We start from the raw sequence: 22,363 nt of genomic DNA, 5'->3' as shown, positions 1-22,363 counted from the left end.
AGGAGTTCTTTTACGTGCCAGTAAATATATCAACACGAGGCTGACGTATTTGACCACCTTCAAACACCACCGGACTGAGCCAGGATCGATCCTGCCAAGTTGGGGGCAAAAGGGCAGCGCCTCAACCACGTGAACCAGTCCGCTATTATTATTATTATTATTATTATTATTATTATTATTATTATTATTATTATTATTATTATTATTAGTATTATTATTATTATTAGTATTACTATCATGGGGTCTCAGCCTGCCAAGGTGACTGCTGCCCAGCCAGGTAGCCAGCAGGTACTAGATTGCCAAGTGGTCAGCACGACATCTTCATCCTATTGCCTGACTTTTTTGACCGAGTTCGCTGCCTCTCGTATCAACAGCGTCTTATTTGATCTCAGGAGGCTTAGTGAACCTCGTTCCATCACTCAGTCTAGAACTGAAATCCCTGGACTTGCTGAGAATGAAACCAGAGGCAGGTAAATTACCCTTACACCCTTACCTTCTTCAAGTAAACACGTGGTGTTCCGGGACACTCATACCATTCCAGCTTCACAAACTTACCAATAAGATAGAACATTAATAGCAGGGGCGTACACAGAAATTATTTTCGTGGAGAGGTGGGTGGGGTGGGGTGGGGGGTGGATATAAAGTATTAAAATTTGAGGACTCCTATAAAATAATGTTGGGTGCATATTGTAAAATTACCGAGCTCGATAGCTGCAGTCGCTTAAGCGCTGCCAGTATCCAGTATTCGGGAGATAGTGGGTTCGAACATCACTGTCGGCAGTCCTCAAGATGGTTTTCCATGGCTTTTTATTTTCATACCAGGAAAATGCTGGGGCTTACCTTAATTTAGGTCACGGCCGCTTCATTCTCACTCTTAGCCCTTTCCTATACCATCGTAGCCGTAAGACCTATCTGTGTGGTGTGACGTAAAGCAACTTGTATATTGTGAAATCAGAAAAACTAAATTAAAACTTTCAAAATAATATTATTTAATTAAGACACATTTGTATCATGTTGATAATTACAATAGCAGACGTCTCCTGCGTTTTTTGGCCAGCTCATGGATTATATATTTTACGGTCACATGTTCTTTGTATATACTGTATACAGAAGAGCTAACACGTTCAATCTTCCCTGTGCAGTCATATTCTGCAAATAACCAAAATATTTAAGGGATGAAAAAGAGCGTTCTGGTGTGACAGTGGTTACTACTAAGACACCGAACAGTTTCAGTTAACAATGTACCGTGTTGTTGGGAAAATGTCGCTGTTGCAAAATATTAAGTGCAGAAATGAAGTCCATTGGTTCGGGATGATTGCTTTTAGAAAAACAATATAAATATTTATTTATATATATTAATGGAAGCATCAACACATTGTTGGCAAATACTTAATTCAAATTAAAGTCCAACTCGTTGACTGATTGGTCAGCGTACTGACCTTAGGCTCAGAGGGTCCCGGGTTAGATTCCCAACCGGGTCGGGGATTTTAATAGCTTCTGATTAATTCTTCTGGCTGGGGGACTGGGTATATATGTCCGTCCCAACACTCTCCTCATCATACTCAGACAACATACCGCACTACCAACCACCACAGAAACACGCAATAGTGATTACATACCTCCGTATAGGGTGGCGTCGGAAAGGGCATCCGGCCGTAAAACAGGGCCAAATCCACATGTGCGACGCAATTCGCACCCGCGACCCCACAGGTGCGGGAAAAGCGGTAGCAAAAGAAAAAGAAGAAAGAAGAATTGGTTCAAATTAAAGCAATCCTCCCCCTCTCTGCGTACGTCCTTGATTAATAGGTATTTTCTTCATGCACGAGTACACGGGGCCGATGGCTTATGTTGTCTTACCCTATAGTAGAGAGAATCAACAAGGCGGTTCGTTTCATGCTGTAATTCCATAGATCACCACTTCAAAGAGCCACTATAGGCGACAGCAACCAGTGTTTTTAAATCTAAACAGCAGATAGCGACACCAGAAAGAAGCAGTTGTAGTGGTTCGTCAAAATTGCAATAGATGGCAGCAGAGTGCAAGTTGTTACTCGTAACACGGAAGTGTTGAAATACTGTTTGTACGCAGATGCATACTAGATATATAGTGGCCGAGCACATTTCACGTGACACAAGACGAAAGTTTTAAAATACCTCTACCTTGACATCTACAAATATTATTCCAAGAGTATTGTTCCATGTACTGTTAGATACCGGGAAGTTGACATGGGTCTGTTTACCTGTTCGGTTACTGCAGAGTAAGGAGGGCAGTCACTGGAGTCGAAGACACTGACCTATATTCTTATCTAAGGAGTTCCGACCACTGTAAGTATATACATTTATCGGTAGACGGAGAGAGAGGTAAATCGGAATCGTGTCTGTGACATGGAATAACGTGCAGTTTTCCCCCAACTTGAACATTAATTGATATTAATCAATTTTGATGGTGATGATGATGATGATGCTTGTTGTTTAAAGGGGCCTAACATCTAAGGTCATCGGCCCTATTAATCAATTTTACCTTTGGCGATAGTGATAGACAGATCTAGGAAGATTCTGTTCCAATTTGGAAATATGAAATTCTAGTGGGTTTGCTATTTCAAATGAGGTTTATCTTTTCTTAGAATCCACCAACCTTGTTTTTTTCCTTTAAATTACTATCACCACTCATGCCTGGAGAATTTATGGAATCAAGATATGGGATAACTATCATAACATCTCTAAAGTTATAGTTAGGGCTACAAGGCGGTGAACTCTTGGTCAATTTAACCCTACCATTGTTCATGTTCAGTTTTGATGATGGTTGGTGACGATTGTTATTTGAAGGGACCCTGATATCGAAGTCATTGGCCATATAACTCAATTTTCAGGTCTTCTATGTGCATTCGAGGAGTGAAAAATGGTGTGGGGGTGGGGTGGAGGGGACTCGGAATACCTTATTCATAAACTGGATATATTTATATAGCTAGCATGAGAGAAAAGGGACGCGTTACTCGTATGAACAGTTAGGAACAACCACGGTAGCTAAAAAGAGACGGTAGGTGTCACGCGCAACCGGTCAGGAGCGTGTGACGTCAGCGGACCGTGGACAGTCTGCCAGGTGCTGTAACTTACTGCAAATCAGCGTGCCGAGCACCCCGCTTATGTTTCTTATTACAATTACGTTTAGGTTGTAATAAAACATTTCACATGAAAACCACTAAGATATTGCATATAACTATGATTTCTATTATTTTGTTTGTGTGCTTTCGTAAATATTGCAGATATACTTTGAAATCCAGAATAGTGCTTTTTTTTTGCTATTTGCTTTACGTCGCACCGACACAGATATGTCTTACGGCGACGATGGGATAGGAAAGGCCTAGGAATCGGAAGGAAGCGGCCATGGCCTTAATTAAGGTACAGCCCCGGCATTTGCCTGGTGTGAAAATGGGAAAAAAATATTGTATTTGACGGTGGGTTCAAACACCACTGACGACAGCCATGAAGATGGATTTCCGTAGTTTTCCCGCCTTCACACCAGGTAAATACTGGGGTAGTAGAGCACGATTACTACCTGTTGGCACGAAACCTTAGTTGCGCACTAAATGATGTTTGTATGTGGACTAGTCCATGTGTTGTAGCGTGAGTGAGAGGGTAGGAAAGTTCACTTCGCTAGTTGCTACGGAGGGTTCACATCGGCTCGTGGTAATCGAATGCCCTTGTTCGCGCTTCTCATTCTGCTGTCAGCAGGCCAGCTGGCGGCAAGTCTTCATTTCGCTCCCAGTAGCACAGCAGTCCTACCTTCCCCTTCAAGCTTGTGGCTTCGCGAAAGTTTGTGCTATCAGATAGAAATCGCACTCTACTTCAATCTAGGCCAAGGCCGTTACATTGTCAGTCCTTGCTCCATCCTATACCATCGTCGCCGTAACATTCGCGTCGGTGCGACGTAAAACTAATGAAAAAAATGTATAATTACTGCGTCTTAAGAATCCAAACATAATCCAAACATCGAGGTCATTAGCCCTACATATCTATTAGAGATTTCTCGGTAAGACACGGAAATACCAATGGAGGTACCATAGCAAAATAGGTTTATCAGACTTAACAAGCAATAAGTAGCGGAATTGCTGACTACGACGTTCCAGTCCTCTCACATGAATAAGATTTATAAAGAACAAATATGTAATTATTTGTACTCTTTCATGAAACACGTAATGCAGGTTCTAATATACAGCCTCTGACTCAGATATACCTATACATTTCTAGATTGACACCCTTCACAAAATTCACTGTAGCAACTTTCCCCATGGTACCGGGCCGATCGGCACTGCTGCATAGAGTTGCGAGTGCCGAAACTTTGAAACACTTGTACTGTTCTGTATTATTATTTTGCGAGTTTATGAATTACATGTAGCTGTAACATTTGGGGATTTATCACTTTACAAGGCAGAAAACTTCTCAGTACCCGAGAATACTTCGAGAGAGAGTGTACAGATAACACCGCATTATTTGGAAAATTAAATATTTACTTTTTGTTTTAATGGCGGACTTATATTTAATAATACGGGATTTAACATTATTTCTAGGGGTAAAAGATCTCTATAGGTCGAGGCCCCGAACAAAAAAAAAAAAAAAAAAAAAAGAAAAAATTCTTGTCATCGACACTTTAGAATGCGGGGACACTTGTTATTAGCATAACGTTATCAGCAGTCAATAGCATTGAATAAAAGAGCCCGTGTTTCGGAGCTGTTTGGTGATTAACTACCGAAAATAGCGACGGAATTCCGGTAACCGTCGCCATGCGATATACGTTAATAAATTTACTTAGTTAATATCATATTCAGTATTCACTAATCATTTTCAGTGTTGTACAACTTGATTAGGACTATCTACACAGCATGCGCGTTGGTTAAACATGTTGTCTAGCATATTGTTTCTTGTCATGTAAAATAAAATGTAAATGGTTAAAAATGTGTTCTAGCATATCACCTCTTGTTACGTAAAATAAATTAAAATATAAATGTGTGTGTGTTTTTTTTTTCAATTTGCTTTACGTCGCACCGACACAAATAGGTCTTGTAGCGACGTTGGGATAGGAAAGGGCTAGGAGTGGGAAGGAAGCGACCGTGGCCTTAATTAAGGTACAGCCCATTTGCCTAGTGTGAAAATGGGAACCCATAGGAAACCATCTTCAGAGAAGCCGTCAGTGGGGCTCGAACCCACTACCTCCCGAATGCAAGCTGTCAAATGTGAAATTACAATGAATGTTGGTAGAGAGGCATTTAAAAGAAAGTGATTTCACAAATTCATATTAATAATGTTATTGTCTTTACATTCCACTAACTACGTTTACGGTTTTCGGAGACGCCGAGGTGCCGGAATTTAGTCCCGCAGGAATTAATTTGTGTGTCGGTAGATTTACAGGCTGTTGTATTTGAACACTTTCAAATACCACCGGACTGAGCCAGGATCGAACCTTCCACGCTGGGGTCAGAGGGCCAGTGCCGGCAGGGTCGGGAATTTTAACCATCATTAGTTAATTTCGCTGGCACGGGGGCCGGGTGTATGTGTCGTCTTCATCATCATTTCATCCTCATCACGACGCGCAGGTCGCCTACGGAAGTCAAATAAAAAGACCTGTATCTGGCGAGCCGAACTTGTCCTCGGACACTCCCGGCACTAAAAGCCATACGCCATTTCATTTTTTTTTCACTACTGTACTGACCATCATAGAAATACGCAATATTGAATACATCCGTCCACGAAGGGTTGGCGTCAGAGAAAGCATTCCGATGCAAACGAGACTTAATCAACATGCAATGACGACCTCTAGAACTTACGAAAGAAGAAGAAGTACTTCGTAAAGAGGGAATTAATGTGGAGGCACTTTCACGTTGGCTTTCTTCTCGTTTCTCTTTGTACTCCCTTCTTGTCATATCGGGTAAGGTTACCTAAAAAAATAAATTTAAAAAAATTTAAAAAAATAGTTACCGATCTCGATAGCTGCAGTCGCTTAAGTATGGCTAGCATCTAGTACTCGGGTTCGAACCCCACGGTCGGCAGCCCTGAAAATGTTTTTTCGTGGTTTCCCATTTTCACACCAGGAAAATGCTGGGGCTGTACCTTCATTAAGGCCACGGCCGCTGCCCTCCCAGTTCTTGCCCTTTCCTGTCACATCATCGCCATTAAAACTATCTGTGTCGATGAGACGTAAACCTACTTGTAAATCAATCAATCAATCAATCAATCAATCAATCAATCAATCAATCAATCAATCAATCAATCAATCAATCAATCAATCAATCAATCAATCAATCAATCAATCAATCAATCAATCAATCAATCAATCAATCAATCAATCAATCAACTGAGCCTGAGATGTGATGTATCAGCTCTAAGATGTATTTTAAGGCTATTTAAGCTGTTGCGCCACGTTTTAATTTGTTTATTTGTTCGGTTTGTAAATAGAAGTCAATACTTGTCACCATGGACTTAGTGAATGAACTGCTTTAGAGCAGCCAAGGGTTCTCAAGCGGTGCAGACGCACCGCGTCTAGTTTATTGCATGTTGGGATAAGGTAAGGCTTTCAGAGAGCAAGCGAGAAACGCCATCGCATGCGTAACAGTGTCTGGGACAATAGACTACGAAGGCGATGCCCACTCTCAGTGGACTCGACAAACAGGTACAATCAAATGGACCACCCATGATAATACATCCTGTAGGTTGCTACTTCATGTCATGACTAATTAGGACAATGGCACTAAAATGACAAGGCTGGTTTCAACCGAGGGGTCTGTACCATTAATAATAATAATAATAATAATAATAATAATAATAATAATAATACCGGGGGTACACCTTCCCTGGCCTGTTTAACTGCGCACCTTCTATGAGGACATCTATGTAATCTAACTTGAACTGATGTAATGCAAGATACTTTGGTTTGAAACCGTTAGATGTCTCTATCATCGCTTTTGCTCCCACTAGTGGGTTGAACTTTAATTAACGTATTAAGAAATGTGTATTTTCACAGGTGGCAAACCATAAGTTTTGAAGATTGTTTTGTTCATGTGTCAAATTTGTCAACACTTCTGCTGGTTCCGTCTTCAACATTAATCAACCTGTCAGAAATTTGTAAATATTTTCTTTAGGCAGTTAAAACTGGGGATGTGTACAGGAATCCAGCCTATTAGTAAAGAGTTCTGGAATGTTCCCCTCAAAAATACTATAAAAGCTGGGCGCATTAGGGCCGTATTGTCTTCTTCATTGCTCCAGTTAATTGAGTGTGGCGTGTCCTAATGGAGGCAGGGGTCGCGGGCAGCGTTCGGAAGGCCTAGCAACGCAAGATAGTGGCAGAATATTCATAAACATATGATAACTCCTGCAGATAGCTTGAAGGGAAGGATTCAACAACTTTTATTTTATGAAAATTTCTAAATCTGGTGGTTTAAATGTAGAAGTTTTGGCCAGTCTGAGGACTCTGTTCTATTCCCTACTGGGAAATGTGTAATGTAAGGGAACAAAGAGTGATTACCCTCTGTTGATTCCCATTCAACTGGGTATGGGGTGACTACAGTTTCTAAATCTCTAAAATTCGTAGCACTTATTTGGTATTTAATTTTTCTCATTTAGTCATCCCGTTGTAGAATAGGCTTAGCCTCTGTATCATTGGGCCGGAAGCTCACTTAGGGTTTTAAGTATTTCTAGAAGGAGTGAAAGTGTTTTGCCTTCTAGCCTTTTGTTTATGGCCAGTCATGTTCAACCTTTTCTTTTTTACATTAAGGCCATTTATTATGAGCACACATTGCCCCTGTTTATTCGGATATTGTTTATGGAACAGTGTGTTACAAAGTGTTGAGCGATAAATGAGCCCGCATCAGGGCAACGATGTTTAAATACTTTTATTAAGGACAACCCATAGATTGTAAGTGCTCAATTGATGCCTCCACGAGGTTGGACTATGATATAATTGGAGCGCAAACTCCCCTGTAGTGGGAAGGATAGGAGCAAATCATGCTCTTGCAAATCTTGTAACTACCTAGAGCGAACCAGCTTTTTTCTGTGTAAACTTTTTCCTAGTTGCTTTACGTCGCACCGACACAGATAGGTCTTATGGCGACGGTAGGGCAGGGAAGGGCTAGGAGTTGGAAGGAAGCGGTCGTGGCCTTAATTAAGGTACAGCCCCAGCATTTGCCTGGTGTGAAAATGGGAAACCACGGAAAACCATTTTCAGGGCTGCCGACAGTGGGGTTCGAACCTACTATCTCCCGAATACTGGATACTGCCCGCACTTGGCGACTGCAGCTATCGAGCTCGGTTCAGTGTAAACTAGCATTTGTAATTCTCTCAAGTTGTGTACCTGATTTTTGGACTTTAAGTCATTGTTGTTGACGAGCTCATGGTAAGATTGTTGTTCTTCTTGTAGTTTTACAATTTTCAATTTTAAATTAGAGAAAGGAAAAGGAAAGAAATAAAATTTCAAAATTTGTTGTGTTAAATTATGCTCTAATTCCTTGTCCGCCTATTCACCCCAGGCCCTTCTTATCCCTCGGTGAGTCACGGAAACCCCGGAATAATAATAATATTGGTTTTACGTTCCACTAAGGTCTGCATCGCTATGTCTTATTAATAATTATCATGATAATGATGATTCATGAGGCTCTTTTCTACCTAACTAGCCGATCTGAGCCCTGCAGTTAGTCAGTCTGTCGGTGTCCATCTGTTTCCTGCTTCGATGCCAGCTGAGGTCGGTGGCTTCTGACCCTTTAAAGCAGGGCCATCCAAACAGCGCTCCCAGAGCGCTAGCGCTCTGGCCGCGCTCCAAGCCAGTGCTCCGAGCCAAATACTTTAATACACCAATACCGGACAGCTGTATCTCAACAGCATTGAGTGGAGTGCGAACAGCGATGGTGGTGACATCTAGCGTGTTGGTGTGAACTGCATACTCGTCTATGCTACAGCTGAGAGGAATGCACTACACTCATTGGAAATATTTTTGTTAAAATAATTGAATAATCACAATAATTAAGAATGAAATTTTAAAATATGAAATTTCTCCTTCATAAACCTTCAAACGAGCATTATGTTAGCCGTGCCTTTCGCTATGTCTTAAAAATTATAAAGCAGAATCTGTTTGAGGATCCACCCAGCCTCTGTGGAAATACTTAATAATTACACTCTCCTCTTCTTTCTAACCTTTTCTCAATTACCTAGCGCAGGATTTTGTATGGACTTAGCCTAGTTTTCCGGCCGGATGCCTTTCATAACAGCAATCATATGTGGAGGGATATATACCGTACTCACTAGTATTTTTGTGTTTTTTTTTTTTTTTTGCATGTGTTGTATATGCTTGAGGATGCGTATGAATACGAGCACAAACCCATAGCCCTCGATCTACATGAATTAACAGACGCGATTAAAATCTCCGACTTAGCCGGGAATCGTACCAGGGCCCTCTGAACCGAAGGTCAGTACGCTGACCATTCCGTGGTGGTGATTATTTTAAAAGGAAGTACAACTGGACAGTCATCCTCTATTAACACTAATCAGAAGGGAAATGGGCCGGCCCCGTGGTGTAGGGGTGGTGTGCCTGCCCCTTACCCGGAGGCCCCGAGTTCGATTCCCGGTCAGGTCAGGGATTTTTGCCTTTACCTGAGGGCTGGTTCGAAGTCCACTCAGCCTACGTGATTAGAACTGAGGAGATATCTGACGGTGAGATAGCGGCCCCGGTCTAGAAAGCCAAGAATAACGGCCGAGAGGATTCGTCGTGCTGACCACACGACACCTCGTAATCTGCAGGCCTTCGGGCTGAGCAACGGTTGCTTGGTAGGCCAAGGCCCTTCAAGGGCTGTAGTGCCAAGGGGTTTGGTTTTAGAAGGGAAATGGAAGAAGTCCAACACTCAAAAGAATGACGGTATCATAAATGGGGGGGGGGGGCACGAAGAGCTAACCAATCAGCCAAAGAGCCAACGGGGACAGATAACCTAACAACATCCATGATTTATTAAGATTTTGGGAAAGAGAAGAAGCTGTAATTAAGAAACAGTAGTTTGGTCCATTATGTTGACTTCTTTCTTCTTCTTCTTCTTCTTCTTCTTCTTCTTCTTCTTCTTCTTCGGTACGGCCGATCTTTCCGAACTCTACAGAGCAACTCAACCTCACGCTGCCATCTCGCTTTTGCCGTTCTTTGAATTTTCTGTTTTACCTCTGAAGACAAAAATACATACCGGTAATATATAACACATATTGGGGTTACGTGAGTGAACTACGATGTTCCTGACAAGGATGAAGGGTCCAGAATTTCCTAACGTCTCTTTCACAAATTAATGCATGAAGAATTAGCATACACACGTTTTAAGTTAATTGGACTGGTGCTCAAGCCTATGCCAATAATGCACTGAAATAATTTTCTTGCGCCGGGCTGAGTGGCTCAGACGGTTGATGCGATGGCCTTCTGATCCAATTTGGCAGGTTCGATCCTGGCTCAGTCCGGTGGTATTTGAAGGTGCTCAAATACGTCAGCCTCGTGTGGGTAGATTTACTGGCATGTAAAGGAATTCCTGCGGGATTATATTCCGGCACCTCGGCGTGTCCGAAAACCGTAAAAGCACTTAGTGGGACGTGAAGAAAATTATTATTATTTTCTTACAGTAAAAGAAAAGGTGACTGGATTCGAAACTCATGGCTTTAAATTTTCAATTTCAAGACTACCACGATAACCATTACGCTACAGACCCGCAAGTTTTCGATTGTGAAATTTATGGCACTGTTTAACAATATGGACCCTCAAGCTTGAGTATACTAGAGTTGCATATTTGTTAATATTATTGGTTTTACGTCCTACTAACATTTCAGTAGGGTATTTGATTGAATTTCTTAATATAAGGGGCATAGAATGTAACCTCAACACAGATGGAAGGTCATTACTTTTTGTAATACTTGCGGTCCTTATCATTTCCCAAGCCCATTATCTTGCTGGGTAATTTGTTCAGCGCATAACACTTTTCTTGGAATATAACTGCAATGTAAGATTATTTAGTGACAAACACCGATACATTATAAACAACACGGCAGTGCGCCAAGAATCATGCAGATGGCAATATGTTTTTGAAGAGTTGGTCACACCAAGCCATGTAGGTAGCAGCACTATCGGCTTTCTCGCTGAAAACAGCAAGCTGTCCGGTATTATCATATTAAAGTATTTGTCCGAGCGCTTTGGGGAAGGTAGTGGTGGGAGAAGCTTGGCTGGTTGAGAGAGCGGTCTGCCCGCCGCGCCGAAGAGAGCAGTCGATCCATCAGTCGTAGTCTAGTCTACAGTGACTCTATACATATAGTGTCACTGTATTCTAGTCCAATGTGCTTTGTTGACACCGTGTAACTAAATAACTAAATCAGTTTTGCAGTTGTCATGACTGAACATCATACAAAAAAGGAGTGGTGACGCAGCAGCCTTTAAAGCAGGATGGAAAATTTCATTTTTCTGTACAGCTTATAAGGGCATGCCAAATTTTTAGTGTGCCACCGAGATTTAATGTGTTAAAAAAGCACAATTTGGAACGGCACTACAGTGCCAACCACGGGGATGATTATGGTGATTTGACAGACGCCAGTCGCCAATCGAAGTTGGAAGAATTGAAAGAAAATTTCAAGCAGCATTGTTTTGTAAATATTATTGTTTTAATTTTTAAATGCTTGTTTATAAACGGGAAAGAAGAAATGATTGAATTATCTGAAGAATACTAAAATTGTGACTTGCCGTAGTTTTGTCTGACAGATGATTGAGGAGAGTGAGGTTGGTGGACCCATTTTACGAACAAGCTACAAATGTTCGCCGCGAATTGCCAAAGCTGGGAAGCCCTTCACGGAAGGGAATGTAATCAAGGAGTGCCTAATAGATGCGGCGGCATGTATTTGTCCTATGGAGCTAGTTGAGAAATTTGATAAAATCTCTCTTCTCCTCAAACTGTGGCTCGCAGAATAGACGATATGGCTGTTGATATGGAACAGCAATTAATGGCGAAGGCAGCAAATTTTGTATCCTTTTCCATCGCCCTCGACGAATCAACCGACATTGCGGACAAAGCTCAGCTCGTTATTTTCATTCGAAGGGTAGATAACGATCTTCGGGTCACCAAGGATTTCTAGACTTGGTATCTCTCGAAGACACCACTACCGGTTTCGATATTTTCCAAGCAGTGGAGGGTGTTTTTGAGTCAATGGAATTAAAATGGGATAGGTTGACGAGTGTAACGACGGATGGAGCTCCTGCTTTACGTGGTCTACGCACGGGGTTCCTCGGCTATGTAAAATTAAACATGGCTGAGAGCGGTAGTACCCTAATGGTGGCGATCCAGTGCTTTATACACCAGGAGGCAATCTGTGCAAAAGTCGCCAGGCTTAAAGACATAATGGGAACAGTTGTGCGAAGGGTAAATTTTCTTCGCTCCCATGAACTCACGCACCGTCAATTCAAAGAGCACCGGGCGAGTTGTCCGTGCGGTTAGGGGCGCGCAGCTGTGAGCTCGCAATCGCGAGACAATGGGTTCGAACCCCACTGTCGGCAGCCCTGAAGATGGTTTTTGTGGTTTCCCCATTTTCACACCAGGCAATTAATAATTAAGGCCACGACCGCTTCCTTCCCATTCCCGGGCCTTTCTTGTCCCATCGTCGCCATAAGACCTATCTGTGTCGGCGCGACGTAAAGCAAGTAGCAAGAGAAAAAAATCAGAGTTCTTGGATGACATCGAACCGGAGTATCTGGATATCCCGCACCATGCAGAAGTAAGATGGCTGAGCAACGCGAAGTGCCTCATCGAGTTTTTTGCTTGCGGAATGCAATAGATACCTGTTATGACATGAAAGGGTGGCTCGAAGTTCTTTTGCGCGATCTTAAGTGGGTGGCGGACTTGGCCCCTTGAAGTGACTTTACTGCCCATCTGAATACTTTGAACATTTCGCTTCAGGGCGAAAAGCACATTGTCTCCGATTCGGTGGAAAAAATTTAAGCGTTCGAAAGAAAATTGATTTTGTGGGAAAACCAGTTGCATGCAAGGAACACAGGACATTTTTCATTGCTTGAAACAGTGAAATACGGTGTCGACTTGGATGAGTATTTGCAGGTAATTCGCCAACTACAAGAAGAGTTTAAAAAGAGATTTTCAGAATACAGAACTCCAAGCGGTGTTAGATGTATTTCTTCGACCATTTTCTCTTAGTGCAGACAGTGCTCCACAGCTATTTCAATTAGAGTTGCTTAAACTGCAGTGCAATGTTCGTCTTAAAGACAGCTTTCTAATGTCATGAAGTTTAGAAGAATTTTGCAGCGGCTTTCCGCAAGATGTATAAACATGCATGTAAAGTTCTGTCAATGATCGGCTCAACGTTCATTTGTGAGTGTTTCTTTTCGGTTCTTAAGTTTACCAAAAGTAAACATCGTGCAGCGATAAGCGATAGAAACTTGCGCAATTGTTTAAGAATAGCTGCGTCCAGAAATATTGTAGGCCTACTCAATTTGGAGATGATTGTTTGCTCCAAAAGTAAAAGCTCGTAAAAACGACTGACCAAAAGTCACGTTGTTGAATTTTCCTCTCAGATATGTTCAAATTTCAGTTTTGAATAAATCACATTACTGTATTCTTTACTTAGCACTTGATTTCGTTTCCTGCATATTCCATACATCGGAGTACCTTTCGATTTGTAGATGCTGTAAATTTTTACGGCAAATCAGCCCTATCAATATAATGTCAACAAACCCACAAAAGCCTTCGGACGCACGGCTGTACATACGCATCTGGTCAGCGCGGTCCGAACATCGTATGTCTCAGGTCTCCTCGCTGCCACACTATAGTGGTGGTAGGGGAAGGAGCGCTAGTCTGACTGCCCAGTGCTCCCCGAGCGCGGGCGCGCTCTCGGAGCGCAATGGCTGGATGGCCCTGCTTTAAAGCATTCCTACAATTCTTGCATCCAGGCTTCACTTAAAATCCAGAATCGAATGGATGTTAACAAATACAATCATTGCAAAAATAATGTCGCATCACCGTGTTGTCCTAATTTTATATTCATTTACATAATAAAGTACTTTATGTTAATTCAGTAGTCCGTCTCCCTAGCGTAACGGTTAGCACTATTAGCTGCCGTCCTCGGTGAGGAGGGTTCGAGTCTCTGTATTACCAGAGGAGGTAGGAGGGCTGGCATGTGATTAAACTGTACATGCAGCTCATCTCCATAGCGGGTCGTTGGTCTTCTGTTTCAAAATACCACATTCGGTCCTGGCAAAGGTCAGTGGAGTTCAAAGTGGTTTAAATACACAAACTGAAACCTGATACGAAAAATAACTGCTGCAGGACATGTCCTCGACATCTCAGCAATTATTAACGGAAAGGTCATCAGGCTAAAGTATCAGTAATTTGGTAAGTTGATGATACTATAGACCAAGGCCTCTCAAACGTCCAAAATCTCACGCGTGCAAAACGAGGTGCAGAGGTTCTGGGCACAGTGCATCGGTCCGACTCGGCTCGGTTCGGACTAGCGTTTTGTCTCGGGGTGGCCCGGATAACCTCGGCTCAACTCCGCTCGGATGGTGAAGCGCTGCACAGCAACTGAGGAAGGGGGAAACAAGCGTAGCGAGAGAGACCGGAGTAGGAAGCAGAGAGAGACAGAGCTATTGCTCAAAATCGAGGAGTGGGGGATCTGTACTCTGGTCAACCTAGCGAAGTCGTCTTATGCACCTTGCGCCGCGCAATGCACGGCCCTGAAAGGCCCTGTTATAGACTGCTCAATTCTGTGTAGATTAATGTATTGTCGAGTCTACTTCATTTATTGCATAAATTATGATTGCAGGAGGTTTCTTTTGTTTATTCTTTGTTATTATTTTGGATTTAGGGAGATCGTGTAAAATAATTATATAAGTTATGTCTATTTTGTTTAACAACCTTGTGTTGATGTTTTGTGCTGTTTGTATTTCTAACTGGATCGGCAAGGTTTTGAAATGAGCAGCCGTGAAGTTCAGAGTAGTATTTTCGCGCCAGTGTCGTCTAGTTCCGTGGCTGAATAGTCACCGTAGAGACCTTCGGTTCAGAGGGCCCCGGGTTCGATTTCCGGCTGAGTTGGGGATTTCAGTTACGTATTGTTAAATCCTACGGCTCGGGGACTGGGTTTGCGTTTTGTTTTAGTGCATATCTTCGTCTACACACAACAATACTAACCACCACGCAATAGTGATTACATCATTTTACGTAAGGTTGGCGTCAGGAAGGGCATCCGGCCGTAAAACTGAACTAAATCCACAGGTTGTGCCGACCCCAAGAAATTTGGAAAAAGGTCAGGAAAAAGGTTTTTGCAACTCTTCCCTGTACTGAAAATGGTCATAAGAGTGGAGAGTGTATCGAAGTGCTTTGTTGTGGAGAACAGCCCAAATCTTAGCTATTCGTTTTACGTCACACCGACAACGACAGGTCTTATGGCGACGATGGTACAGGAATGAGCTGGGATTGGGAAGGAAGCCGTTGTGGCTTTAATTAAGGTACAGCTCTAGTATTTACCTGGTGTGAAAATGGGAAACACGGAAAACCATCTTCAGGGCTGCCATCAGTAGGGTTCGAACGCATCATCTCCCGGATACAATAGACAGCTACGTGATCAACTCGCTCGATGAACTACACAAATCCTTACTTTGACATTTCATAGTGGATTTTGTAAAAAGTAAGACATAGTTTTATATAAAGGCTAATTTTAAATCATAGGCCACGAGGACTACAGTTTTACGCGCGATCCGAACCTCTAGGACAGGGATGGCGAACCTATGCCACGCGTGTCACCTGGTGACACGCGAACACGATTTCGGTGGCACACCACATGCACATATTAACGTTTTTATGTATGTCGTGTACTATAAACAATACATATCTCGTGCATCGTATAGTCATAGTGTTTCAGTTTTAAGAAATAAATACCGAAAATCTAAATTCTAGTTCTATTCGGAAGTGCATTATGGCAACATTGCAACAGTGATAAGTCCAGAAGATGCGGCCGGCGAGCCATTCGCTGACCCACATCAGTCAATTAGTGAAGTTTGTCTTGTGTGTGGTTGTCAGCAACGCTTAATTATTCTTAGTATGTAACTGGTTTTTTTTTTTTTTTTTTTTTTGTAAGACAAATAGTTGCCAGGAGATTATCCCAGTTTCCAGATTTGGAGAAAATACCTCACTTTATTTCAATACCTCATATTGGACAAATGAGTGTTATTAAGGTGTTTTTTTTTCTTTTTTTTTTTTCTTGCTAGGGGCTTTACGTCGCACCGACACAGATAGGTCTTATGGCGACGATGGGATGGGAAAGGCCTATGAGTTGGAAGGAAGCGGTCGTGGCCTTAATTAAGGTACAGCCCCAGCATTTGCCTGGTGTGAAAATGGGAAACCACGGAAAACCATTTTCAGGGCTGCCGATAGTGGGATTCGAACCTACTATCTCCCGGATGCAAGCTCACAGCCGCGCGCCTCTAACCGCATGGCCAACTCGCCCGGTAAGGTGGTTTTGAGTGGTTAAAACGGACAGCTTACAAATGGAGTTGATTGAATTTCAAGAAAGCAGTGTATGGGTGAACAAATTCGTGCATTCGTGAAAATCGAATGAGCTGTTAATGCTGAATACTCTCTCGATAAGCCGGAGAACGTATTTTCAGTGGAACAGCCTACACCAAATGTTTTCGGCCATGAAGAAACGTACTACGACGCTACTTACTTTGTTTTGGTCATCGTACGCCTGCGAGCAGCTATTTCCTACAATGAACGTTGTGAAGTCAACAGTTAGAAACTGTCTTGGTTCAGACCTAAGTGCTTCTTGCGTGTTACTGAAGACAAGTTGTGAACCTAACATAAACGACATGGATACTAAGATTCAGCAACAAGTTTCACACTAAAGTTGAAAATGGTACTTCACTTAATGTCCCTTGGCAATATTAGTATTTTTGATTTCTATATTTGATAAATAATAAATAAATAAATAAATAAATAAATAAATAAATAAATAAATAAATAAATAAATAAATAAATAAATAAATAAATAAATAAATAAAATCGTGTGGCTATTTCTAGCCAAGTGCAGCCCTTGTAAGCCAGACCCTCCGATGAGGGTGGGCGGCATCTGCCATGTGTAGGTAACTGCGTGTTATTGTGGAGGAGGACAGTGTTATGTGTGGTGTGTGAGTTGCAGGGATGTTGGGGACAGCACAAACACCCAGCCCCCGAGCCAATGGAATTAACCAATTAAGGTTAAAATCCCCGACCCGGCCGGGAATCGAACCCGGGACCCTGTGAACCGAAGGTCAGTACGCTGACCATTCAGCCAACGAGTCGGGCTCTATATCTGATAATACTTAATGACGAAGTGTGTTACAATGGTCACTTATTATATATCTTTTTTAACAAATACTGTAATGTTAGGTATTCTTAAAACTTACATATTTAAAAATGTATTTTTGCGGTATTGGCAAAATACGACCACGGAACATGCAATCAAATGTATTGTTTTACAATATGTATATGTAAGAACGTATTATGAAACATAATATGGAAAGGGACAGAATTCGGGGGGGGGGGGGATGTAGCCATTCCAAAGAAAATAACAAGTGGCACAGCAGACAGTTGAGAATAATAAACCAGACTTAAAGTGGCACACTAGTTGGAAAAGGTTCGCCATCCCTGCTCTAGGATGTGACCATTTAGGAAATGTCGCTTGCATGAACCATGGTTCATATTGTAAGCTTGTCTTTTTTACCCTTTTGCACTATCTGGGCATTGAATCACGGCCACCTTGGTCAGTCATCACGCAACCACTACAGTACGGTAATATTCTTTGCTGTTCGTTGTCTCTTGAGCTGGTGTTGTCTATGTAGTTAATTTATAGATCTGATTGATTCATATGTGTTATCAGTTTTTGTGTAGGCTATCGTTGACGTGAACATTCTTTATGGATGGTAATGAACTATGCCTGAGATATGATGTAATGTTTTACTCTCTAACTATTGTACACATAACAGTCATTCGGTTGTTCACAAGTTTTGAGCCAGTTTTTTAGCAGCTGTTATCACTTTCGGCTGGACCGTGGCATGAACTTATTATGAGCACATTCTCCTTTGCCACGCTACCGAAAGCAAAACTGAATTGCTGTTTTAGCATTTCATGAATTTAGCTCACAGAATGTTGCTCAATTAATATATTATACTTTGTTTCTATACGCAAGTTAACTCTTTGATACCTTGAACGGATTTTGAAAAAGTGTATGGGTATTAATGATGTATCTGTTAGAATCAGGAATACATTCTGAGAACTGTAATTAAAATGTTCTGGTTTTTATGCAACTTACATTGGATTATATGAGAATCAGATATGAAGGGGAGTTTCACCTTACCTCAAACTACCTTTCTTACGACGTTGTCCATTTTCAAGTGTTTTCAGGCTGTTTAATTTTGTAACTACAGCTACAAATTGTACATTGCAGGCAATGGCGAGCAGTGTTCCAGAATGGATAGACCGAGATTTCTGTGAGCGCCTGGTGGAGAGGATTCAAGAAGGCTCGGAGTTGATATCTTGGGTAGCTGAGCCCTTAGCTGTTTCCGGAGACAACTATTCCAGCATCCTATACCGTGTTAGTCTGCGAACCAGCACGAATACCTTCTCCCTAGTTGTTAAGAGTCTTCCCCAAGGTTCTATGATGCGGGAGTACATGCTCAGCGACGGGATATTCAGCAAGGAAGTGGAGCTCTATCAGAAAGTCTTCCCAGCCATGTACAGTTTCTATGTCGATCATGGAGGAAATATAAGTTATTTTTGTCCCCAGAGTTACCCTTCTCCAATTTCGGACACAGTAGTGCTACAAGACCTACAACCATTAGGATACACCTTGAGGAGCCGGCAAGAACAGTTCAATATGGATCACAGTGCTTTTGCCATGAAAACTCTGGCCCTTTTCCACGGTTTGTCAGTAGGACTTCATTCCAGAAATTCGAAACTTGTAGAATGCTACAAGGAAAATATATATACTACTCGGAAGAAGGAAGTGATGAGAGACTATACAAATTTAATGCTGATGGATCTAGCATCCGAAGTAGAGACATGGATAGGGTTTGAACGGTTTGGTAATAAAATTAGGGATTATTCTAAAACAGTGCTGGATACTTGGATAAACATATATGAACAAGTGGATGGCTTCTTTCTAGTGCTGAATCATGGAGACTTTTGGACTAGTAATATGCTATTCAGGTACAGTGATAGTGGTAAAATAGAAGATTTGAAGCTAATAGACTTTCAATACTCTAAGTATGCTCCCGCAGTGCTGGATATTTTGTACCTTCTTTATTCCAGTGTGCAAGAAAGTGTGAGGAAAGAGTGTATAGATGAGCTCCTAGGGGAATACCTTGCAGTGCTGAGAGAGACTTTGGATATTGTAGGGTGTTCAGAACGACTGCCGTCCCTGAAGAGACTTAAGAAAGAAATGAGGGATAAAATGGATTTAGTAGCAATGGTTGCATTAACTATTCTTCCAGCCATGGTGGCGAACGAGGAAGAAATGGCCAATTTTGGAACACTAGCTGATGAAGCAAGCAGTCTGGGTGGAGTTCAGAATCCGATTCAGAAATCTATAAAGGGGAATCGATTCAGACAGATTCTTCCCTCTATTTTAATTGATCTAGAACGCGATGGGATTCTATGAGGACTTTCATTAGAAAATCAGTAGGATATTGAAAATCAAATACATATATGTTTATCGAGTTCTGATACAGAAATAAATATTGGAACACTATTTCTCCAAAGCAGTGGTTCCCAATATTTGAGCGACTGTGGCCCGATAATTTTTTTTTTCTGTAAGGTCCAACACATTTACCTGTAAATAAGTTACCTTTTTTTTAACGCTCATATATGTAACTACATAAGTGTGGCGTAAGCTTCTGTGTCGCTTGTCTTTTGGTCATATTAACATTTTAGTCTGTATTCCTTTTAACTGGTGGTGATTATTGTTTTAAGAGGAAGTACAACTTGGTAGCCATCCTCTATTAACACTAATCAGAAGGCAAATGAAAGCGCGACATTTCGAAAAATTAAGGTATCGGCAAAAGAAATGCAAGGGCCACGAAGGGCATGAAAATGAAAGACTCTCTGGGTCTCAAGAAACTACTAACGTTGGGGTAGGAAAAACACAAGAGTTAATCAAGGGAGATCGGGTAGGATAGAAGAAAGTGAGGAGGCTGGCGAAAGTAAGTGGAACCATTGACAGGACTTAGCTAAGGGTCTCGTCGTCACCAACCCACGCTCCCAAGTTAAGAGCATTTGGGGTCTATTTTAGTCACATCTTAAAACAGACAAGGATGAAATGAAATGGCGTATGGGTTTTAGTGCCGGGAGTGTCCAAGGACAAGTTCGGCTCGCCAGGTGCATGTCTTTCAATTTGACACCCGTAGGCGACCTGCACGTCGTGATGATGAAATTATGATGAAGACGACACATACACCCAGCCCCCATGCCGGCGAAATTAACCAATGGTGGTTAAAATTCCCGACCCTGCCGGGAATCGAACCCGGGGCCCGTGACCAAAGGCCAGCACGCTATCCATTTAGCCATGGAGCCGGACAGACAAGGATGATATTCTACTACCTCCACCCGCAGGGGATGTATTTTTATTACTTAAACAGTCAAACATTCGGGTTTTGAAATATGCACTTACACATTGTAATGCGAAATTGTGACGGAGCACATTCATTATGACTATTCACTATTGAGAAACGGATAAAAACTGCCTTCATTTTCAGTGTAAATTAATGCATTTTACCCCTACTTCCCAGCTGTTTGGTCACTACCATCTGGAACACAGATGCTATTTCATTCAGTATTGAGAATTTGCCGCCGGTTTGTTTTAATCGGCGTGCAGATAATTTTTATGACCGGCCATGAACAGCGGTAATTTCTTTCCCGAATTTTGAAAGATTTCTATGTCTGAAAATTCCAGGATTATTAAAAATAAGTGGCATGGTCACTGACACTTGCTCTGTAGATATTAATGAGCATTTCCTTAATGTTAAATCTGGGTACATGTGCCATTTTGTCAATTTCTATAAAATATAAAGTCATGTCTTAAAGGAGGAAAACTTCATCCAACTCTTTACCAGGTGATAGTGTCCCGAGAATAGATGTGACATTCTCACACTGTAGAGCCACGCTGATGAGCTGAATAAGGAAAATAGTTGATCGGGAATCGCCGGAAATACAGTCAATCCGTTGGTCAAACTCTTTGATAAAACTGAGGCCACCGTTGCCCCCAAATACCGCTGGATTCAGTGGCTACTAGTACGAAGAAGAATTTGTCCAACAAATCACTGTATTTTCTTCGTTTAGCATTTTTCCTACCTATGCCTGTACCTCCAGCACTCACTGACGAAGATTGGTCTGGGGGACTGTGTGGGTACGTGTAAAATATCACAGGAGAGATCTACCCCTTTTTCATGGCACAAGAGTCATTCCTTCTGGCCTTTTACCGCCTGAACGGCAGCAGCCAGTAGGTTCTCGTATAGAAGGAACTCCTGCTGAAACGAGAGCTCGCAAAATTATATCATTTGTAGAAGAGTGACGGATGTGTCTGCCTTTACTTTTCAGACACTGTTTCAAAACCTAAAGCCACAGCGATACAGAAACTCTCATTGGAAATAAGGACACCAAGAGAAGGCGAAGGTAAAGCTTGGAGCCATGCACCAGATTCCCGAGAAGCAGCAGCGAAGAGCCGAGCTTTGTTTTGAAGACTACTGATTGACTGCAGCAGAAGCGAACAGATATGATATGACTGATAAGAGGAGCATTCCAAGCAGCTTGAATACTTCTTTTGCCAATATCAGGTGGAACTACGCCGACTTTGATTTAGTTAGATTTTAGAACTTAAGAGTTTAGAGATGAGGATCTACGCTTTTCAATTCAGTCACGAGGATTATCAAAATTATTACTGCTACAAAATATGCATTTGTGAGGAATGCTAAGAAAAGTGAACACATTCCAGGAAGTATCTCGCGGTCCAGTGAACAGTAACTGTTGCCAGCGCCCGGTACCGGGTCGCGGCCCGGCGGTTGAGAAACACTGCCTTAAAGCAGTGGTTCAAAACGGATGTGCCGCAGCACATTACAGTGCTCCGACATTCCTAAGGTATGCTGCAAACCTCTGAGCCTATGTGATACTCCGGGTAGCAGAATAACATCACTCAATATTTATTTTGAGAAAGGAACAAGCGAAGAATATTCAAGAGGTTAAACATTTGTTTATATGAAACAAATATATGTGTTAGCATACGCCTTACAATAAAATATTTCAACTATTAATGAGCAAGGTGAGTTCTTATTTGTTTATTTATT

The 22,363-nt window shown here is 41.9% G+C and overlaps 1 protein-coding gene across 1 annotated transcript; it reads left to right on the top strand.

Annotated features, from left to right (window-relative positions):
- Positions 1-2,107: 2,107 nt before the first annotated feature.
- Positions 2,108-19,887, top strand: LOC136874539 (uncharacterized). Its single transcript, XM_067148179.2, has 2 exons — positions 2,108-2,322; positions 18,475-19,887. Exon 2 carries the CDS (start codon positions 18,478-18,480, stop codon positions 19,684-19,686), a length of 1,209 nt encoding a protein of 402 aa, XP_067004280.2. The 5' UTR covers positions 2,108-2,322; positions 18,475-18,477; the 3' UTR covers positions 19,687-19,887.
- The last annotated feature ends 2,476 nt before the right edge of the window (positions 19,888-22,363 follow it).

The sequence above is a fragment of the Anabrus simplex genome, chromosome 1, assembly GCF_040414725.1.
Source record: "Anabrus simplex isolate iqAnaSimp1 chromosome 1, ASM4041472v1, whole genome shotgun sequence".
NCBI classification, from domain to species: Eukaryota; Metazoa; Arthropoda; class Insecta; order Orthoptera; family Tettigoniidae; genus Anabrus; species Anabrus simplex.
This window is presented reverse-complemented; position numbering and strand designations above follow the sequence as displayed.